The 7,653-nt window shown below is 39.2% G+C and overlaps 1 protein-coding gene across 1 annotated transcript in view; it reads left to right on the plus strand.

Moving 5' to 3' along the window:
- Positions 1-7,653, plus strand: part of LOC122130270 (baculoviral IAP repeat-containing protein 6-like) — a gene marked incomplete at its 3' end in the record, with an annotated part of 34,074 nt that overhangs the window by 4,237 nt on the left and 22,184 nt on the right. The window contains exon 2 of the mRNA XM_042704944.1: positions 3,562-3,743. Coding sequence (XP_042560878.1) covers positions 3,562-3,743 — 182 coding nt within the window. The remainder of the gene's footprint in view (positions 1-3,561; positions 3,744-7,653) is intronic.

Raw genomic sequence — 7,653 nt, forward strand, 5'->3', positions numbered from 1 at the left:
GTGAGGTCTTGGCCATATGGTGTACTTCAGAAACAATGTTATCAAAGTAGATACCAAAATAAATAAATAAATAAATATCGCAATACTTGGTGCTACTTCATCAATATAATGTGCCGGAAAATATGGCGATACTACACTGCATACACTATATATTTGTATTTGTTTTCCTCCTACCTCTATCTCCGTGCATGTGGCAATCTATGGCAATGTAGTAAACACACAGACAATGACAAACGCACAATGCTCTGATTCTGGATTAAGACAACATAGAAGAACACCATAACCAAATGATGTATAAATAAATGGCTTAAACTTATCTAGTGTATGTGTTATTTCATTGAGTTAAGGAGGACTGCCCAGTTTAATATTTGAGATGTATAACACAGCTAGCAAGGGGAAATGATGGGGCTTAGACTACACACATTGGTGCAAATTATTTTATCCTCTTGGCTAGTATTAACTGCAGGAACAGTTGAAAATAATATTTTTTTATTTTGCCAGTCAGGAAACATGGCCGCAAGTCCCAGGTAAAAAAAACAAAAACACTCAGTAGACTTCCTCGGTTCATAATGAATGTATTAAAAGTGTGCTAATGATGCATCATTAGTGCTACTCAAGAAATATTTGCATACAACTAAGTATACTTGACTGTACTATTATGAGACCCCATTTATTTTTCTAATTCTGTTCTTTAATTTTGTTTTACTTTGAGTATACTTGAATCCACCTGTTTTGCAACTGCTAATACACCTATAATATATGAGATACATTTGTATCTACATCAAAATCTGTGTACAATAGATTGTAAATACATTGTAAACTAACTATAGTTTAAGTCTACTTCTACTTTTTAAACCTTTGTATAATTATAACCAAAATTAGAATGAGTTTCAAGTGTGTCTGCAATAACCAGTAAGTATATTTAAGTACATTTTAATACACCTTAATTGTGTCAAAATAGCATGTAAGTGGAATTTGAATGTTGAATTGAACTCAATATACATCACTTAATTCATTAAGCCCAATGTCAGTATGTTGAAACGTACTTCAAAATGAATTTTTATATGTACTTGCAAGTGTGATTTTATTAGATTTAAAGGATTTTTACTGTATTTTCTCAACATCACTCTTTTAGATACACTATATTACAATGTAGCATAGTTGTAGCTTATGAAAATCCACTAAAACTGAATGTGTATTTAAAGCATTCAAAGCACACTATTAATGCACTACCGCTAGTAATGCATAAGTAAAACACTTCTGTGTGTTTCTGGGGTAGTATACTCTATCGGAATACACTAAATATCAATTTAAGTATTCATACTAGTTAGTGTACTTGTATTAAGTGTACCTGCTGATATTAAAGTACAATAAAATATACTTCATATTTACCCAAAACATTTTTTAGGCACTTTGTCTCCCGACTGCCCAAATGCCAGAATATGAATGGCTAAACTCCATGATTGAATGGTGATAAATAATGTAATTTCATGTTTAAAATTCACTGCATTGAAAAATGCTCCGTAATGTATAACTTTATTATTGACATTGCAACTTCCCTATATGAATATTTGTTGCGTTAAGTACAGCAATTTAAGCTAACAGGCCTTACGTTAGGCTACAGTCATTTTATCTTGTGTTTGGGTTTTGTAATCTTTATTTGGCTCAGTTAATCAATGATGGGAACTAAAATGAAGTTTAGCTCGGCGAATATAGGCTACATGTATCCATCCATAAAAAGGGGAGATAAATGAAAATGCATTTTCATAATGCAAATGAAACATGAGCTGGCTATGTGAAGCAAGAATTCCTACATTTATGTGAACATGTCAAGTCAGTGTATAATATCTAAAATATGGGAATTGGGGTACAAGTAATTATTTATATACAGTATAAGTACATTATTGTATGTATGTATGTATGTATGAATGAATGAATGAAGGTCAATTCATTATGTACATATGTATTTCACATGATGTATTGGGTCTGGGCAAGAAAAATGTAGCATTCACTATGACCAAGCATGGTGAATGCTACATTGGGCAAGCTAAAAAAAAAAGAAGAAATTATTGATTTGAGAGACCAGTCACAAATATTCTGGTGAAATCTGTCTATCTTCACACGATAGTCCATGTTCACATGTAGATACCTCTCCAGTGACTTGAAAAGCCTTTCGTACAGTTTCTCTCTGTAATGCTAGCAATTAGGCAGAAAATGAGCGCTTGCCATATTTGCTGTCTCTTTGCCTGGCACAGAGATTACACCCTGCATAGTCCTGCTGACTCAAAGGGCTGTGGGCAGTTCACAGTGAAATAACATTACATAATCCAGTGAGCCAGACTGCGAGCCATCAAGATTGTCCCAAAACAAGATAACTGTTGTTGTTGTTGTTTGTTTCGTGTACACACACACACACACACACACACTCACACACTCATTAAGTCTGTCTTTCTCCCCCCCCCCCCCCCCCTCATGTCAATCTGTTGTACTCTGAACAGTCAAGTAGTTGAGAGGAGTCCGGTCAGGTGGCCTGAGTCAAAAGTCTAAAGCAAATAAGTGCTTTGGAGAAATATTCTGTGTCTACTATGGATCACATGCAGAGAATGGAGAGTATGAGTGTAGCTGGCAGATGCATCATGACAGGAAAAGATCCGTCATACTTCCTGAATGGACTCTGGTGGGAGGGGCATGCGAATGGCCTCACTGGTTTGTTTTGTTTTTAGGCGTCACATACAGTTCTGGAACTCAAATTTATGATGATTTTGTGAGCTATTCTTATATTTTTTTTTATTTGTTTAATATTTCTCGTACAGTTATCAAACTCTACAATTTAAATGGACTCTGTGATCTGTGTTTATGATTGGCTTTGTTTCTAGGTTTCATGTACAGTTCTTGAGCTTTAGGTTTAAATATGAGACTCTGTGACCTGTACTCTGAAGCTTGCCTCGCAGGACCCATGCTCAAGACTAGTGTAATAACTGTAATTGCCCTCCGTGACCTGCTTCAATGAACGCATGTCTTGGATCTTTATCCTGTGAGATCATTCTGTAAAGAACGGTACTGTAGAAAGCCAGGAGGGATTTGTGGAAGAGGATATTTGACTTGATTGGATTACATCATCTGTGAGGTTTTGCGGAGAGGTTAGGTGGTATTCTGTGTGTAATCAACATGTGAGTGACGTTATGTCCGACGAAAAGGAAGGACATCTAAATGTCGGCAAGTTTCAAGGTGCTTTAGAAGATTAGTTTTTCTGCCATCTTGGCCACATACTCATTGACTACCTACATTCCCTTCCTACATTCGACTTTACCAAAGTCATTGACTTTACCTAAATTGTCAGTAAACTGAATAAACCAGTTTTGTAATGGCTTCATGTACAAACTCCCATGTGAAGCAGGAAAACGAATGCTACTTCCTTGATTCTCTTCTTTTATGTTAATTACCATGTGGTGTTGCACACAGGTTTCACACTGGCAAAATCTACGGCTTGTCACAGAAAATACAACATTTTTGTAATATTATTTAACTCCCTTCCTGTCTTGTCATTGCTCTGTCTCACAGCTAAACCCGGGGGACGTGTGAGATGTCAGTATTTCCCGGCAGTAGACAAGGTCCTGTTTGTGGACGACTATGCGGTGGGTTGCCGGAAGGACTTGAATGGCATCCTGCTGCTGGACACGGCCCTCCAGGCCCCTGTCTCCAAACCAGAGGACTTGGTCCAGCTGGAGCTGCCTGTCACCGAGGTAAGGTCTCTTTAAGGTCCCCACATACACGCACACACACTTTCACTTCATCACCTCTCTATCTGAAATCAAATTCTGTGTTGGCTGTCATCCTTATCTCCTAGTTCTTGCCATTCTCCCATTACCCCAATCCCAGCCCAACCCAACCCCCAAATTTGATTTTAAATATTGAGAGACTTGGAACATTGTCACTTCATGGTACTCGTATCAGAAGCACTACCTTTTGACATGACCCAGAAAATGACACTTGGTTAGGCCACTGGCCTGCCCTCACCTCTCACCACCATATCCGAGGCAGGCTAGTATTGCTGCTACCCTAGCCTGCTATCGAGGTGCTCAGGTCCTAGATCACAAATTGATGGCACAAGAGCTGGTACATGGCTGGACCAAAGAGCCTCTTCTACACATCACTGGGTTTTAGCCAAGAAGCAGTTAAGCTTGCTGCTGTTGAGTGACATCACTGCACGGGGCAGACTTCAACATAGGGATCACATAACATGCAAGACAAAGGCAACACCGCTGTAATGTAGACAAACTGGTCCACCGCAAACCCATGCGGAGCGGGGAAATGACCGAGAAGCGCCACTCCCTGCCATGTAAGGCGGGTACGTGAGCCAGTGTTAAGGGACAGGTGAGCACAGAAACAAAACTACGGAAGGGCCCAGGGCTGGATGAGCCACTGCTCTCTGCTTGTAGTCGGCCTCAGAACTGAAATAATTCATGATGCACATCTTTGGTTAGCTTCTCTCCTCTTGTCCTTTTCCTCCTCCTTATTCCCTCGCCTTCTTTCTCCAGCTGTCCCTGTTTCCCTGTTTTTCCATATTTAATCATGGATCGTGACAACAGTTAATCGTGACAACTGTATGTCTGGGTGCCCAACATGGTTTCATTGCCTGATTAGTCAGTATTGCCCTGAATAATGTTTGAACCCCGTGACCTTAAATGATTTTTTTTTTTTTTTTTTTTTTGTATAAACGGAAGGGCAGTGTTACAATGCAGTGGTGTGGATGCAGCCATATCCTTTGTTGGTAGATTTAATGATCGTGCATCTAGGATAGAAGATCTGGTAGTGTTTCCAGACTTGAAAAATGGCATGCTGCATGTTCCCTACAAAGTCTAATATTAGTCTAACATTTTTAGACCCATCTTATAACTAGTTATGTTAAAGATGTGGGGGGGTGGGGTAGAAATCCTGGATCCACTCCAAAATGTAACATGTTCTTCCTTGGCCCATGCTCCACCCCTCCACCATGTTTGTTGAGAATCGGCGTGGAAGTTTTTTGTGCAATCCTTCTGACAGATAAACAAACAAACAAACCAGTCAACAAAGGCGACGGAAACATAACCTCCTTGGCGGATGTAATAAGTCCTAGCCTAACCCATAATGTGCAAATTTAATGTGCAACAGCTAAAGTATAAGAAGAAGTTGTAGAAAAGTTTCAATGTAAGTGATAAATTAAGTGTAACATACATAATATCTATTAGCCATTTTGCTTTATTAATGCTATATGCTATTATGTTATCACTTGAGCAACTTGAGCTACCCGTTATGGTGTAAATACCCATGGTGTAAATATTATATTAGCAGTCTGTACAGCTACATGTTCTGACATATTCTACCATTCTATTCTATTCTACTTTTACTCATGAAGGGTTCAGATGCAAGCACATGATGCTCATGATGCAGTACTTTATCATTTTCTGGCAAGCTGTGTGTGTGTGTGTGTGTGTGTGTGTGTGTGTGTGTGTGTGTGTGTGTGTGTGTGTGTGTGTGTGTGTGTGTGTGTGTGTGTGTGTGTGTGTGTGTGTGTGTGTGTGTGTGTGTGTGTGTGTGTGTGTGTGTGTTAGGGGTGGGGGAAAAAAAAATCGATTTTTCGATTTCTCTCGATTCTCTCTAGAACGATTCTGTCTCGATTCAGAAAAGTTCATAATCGATTTTTGAATTAAAAAAAAATAAAAAAATAAAATATATATTTTTTTTTTTTTTTTTTTTTTTTTTTTACACATTCATTTTGTGTTGAAATGCAAGCTGCATCGATTATTGCATTGTTCATAGAAAGTCATAATTGTAACAAGGAAAAACTTTTTCTCTAATAAAAAAATAGATCTGTTGATTTTCTTTAATTATCAAACACAAAGTAGGAAGTGATTTGAGACTCTGAGTAGCAAACTCAAATGTTTTAAAAATTGAGATGCATCGATAATCGTTTTATCGGTTTAGAATCGAGAATCGGTTTTGAATCGAATCGTTGACCTCTGAATCTGAATCGGAATCGAATCGAATCGTGAGGTGCCAAGAGATTCCCACCCCTAGTGTGTGTGTTACTGAAGTTCTCCTGTGCGTTGACCCCTCCCCAACATGCATTAGTTACATTCTGAAGTGTTGCATGGAAGGGAGATCCCAGTAAGTCGCTGTCTCGTAACCTTTGAACCCTGAGATGCTCCACTCCCACGCGTAGCCCTAAACAGCCGAAGCCTTTTGATCTCATGAGCCTGTAATGAAAAGGCTGACATGCTTGCTTGCTCCCCACACGTGTGCATAATACACAGCAGAGCTGTGAAGATCAGAAACATGTGGGCTGGTTAATGTGTGTTCATCAACCTTAACCACCTTCTTTTTTTTCCGCCAATGCCGTTTGCGATTGAGAGAGACTTGGCTTAACCTTTGGCAGGCAGAGCATGTAATGGGTGGGTGCACACTAACATACAGTTGGCTGTTATCTGCATGGCTTATTGTTGAATAGGTGGTCCTTTTTCTTGACAGACTAATCTGTAGTCAAATAATAATTGCTCCAGCGGTCTTTGCAGCTCTATAAATGTCGCTGGAAAAAAGGTGTGGTGGTGATTTTTATAAGCCACTGTAGTTGTCTGTAGCCATTTGAGCTGATGTCTATTTTGTCTGACATTGTGGAAATAGCTCAATCCTTGGCTCTCATGAGTATTCTTATGAGTTAGTTGTTTATGGTCATAGAAGATGTGGTTATAATTTAGTATGATCATGTTGACCAAACACATGTACTATCCTCAACCCCTAGGGACGCCCCCTCTCCTCTGATCCCTCATGTGCTGGGTGGTGTAATTATTCCAATATTATTCATGAGGTTTGAATAGCAAATGGTATGGTTTTCTCCTAGATTTGCTTTATAGTGGTTCAAAGACTGGTGTGGGGTTTTGCTAGTTGATATTCCCTAGGTTTTTAATAGGCAGGATTGAAGCGCTCACCCGCTATAAGACAGCCATTACGTTGTTATTTTGGCTACGTTAGAGTAAGGCTGGGCGATATATCGACATATATAATATAGATATAACGAGATATAGGATCGGACAATACCGTTTATGCCGATATAGTTAGATGTTGTGTCACATAACCTGTTTCTTTCATAAAGACGTGCCGGTTTTGGCGCCTCTCTCCTCTCACACACTCTGCCCAACCCTGCCCCCACTCTCCCTCTGCATCTGTGATCTGTGTAGGTCCCTCTAGACCCCACGGTGGCCAGCAAAGGCAGCTCTATATTTTAGTGTAAGTGCTGCCGATGGCTGGTTTGTCTCCATGAATGTAAGAGTTGTAAACGGTATTGACTTATATTTATATGGCTTAAGACAACTTCAGACCCTTGTCAATAAAATGAGTACACTAAACATAGATAGGCCTCTCTATATAACTATATTTGTATAATTTGATACAGTTTTCTTCTGTGTATTTCTCACCACAAAGCAGCTCAGAATGTAGCCGTCTTTCTCATAATTGTCAAAGTTGAACTTTAAATTTCTGTGTCGGATGGCACAGACACTAAAGTGACATTAAGTTGTCAATTTCGGCACCTGCAACAGATCTAATTAGCTAACAGTTAGCTAGTGAAGCTTACATGGTTTGTCAGCCAACTTCAGTTAGGAGCTGCACCTTTCTAAA

This window comes from Clupea harengus, unplaced genomic scaffold, assembly GCF_900700415.2.
Source record: "Clupea harengus unplaced genomic scaffold, Ch_v2.0.2, whole genome shotgun sequence".
Taxonomy (NCBI): domain Eukaryota; kingdom Metazoa; phylum Chordata; class Actinopteri; order Clupeiformes; family Clupeidae; genus Clupea; species Clupea harengus.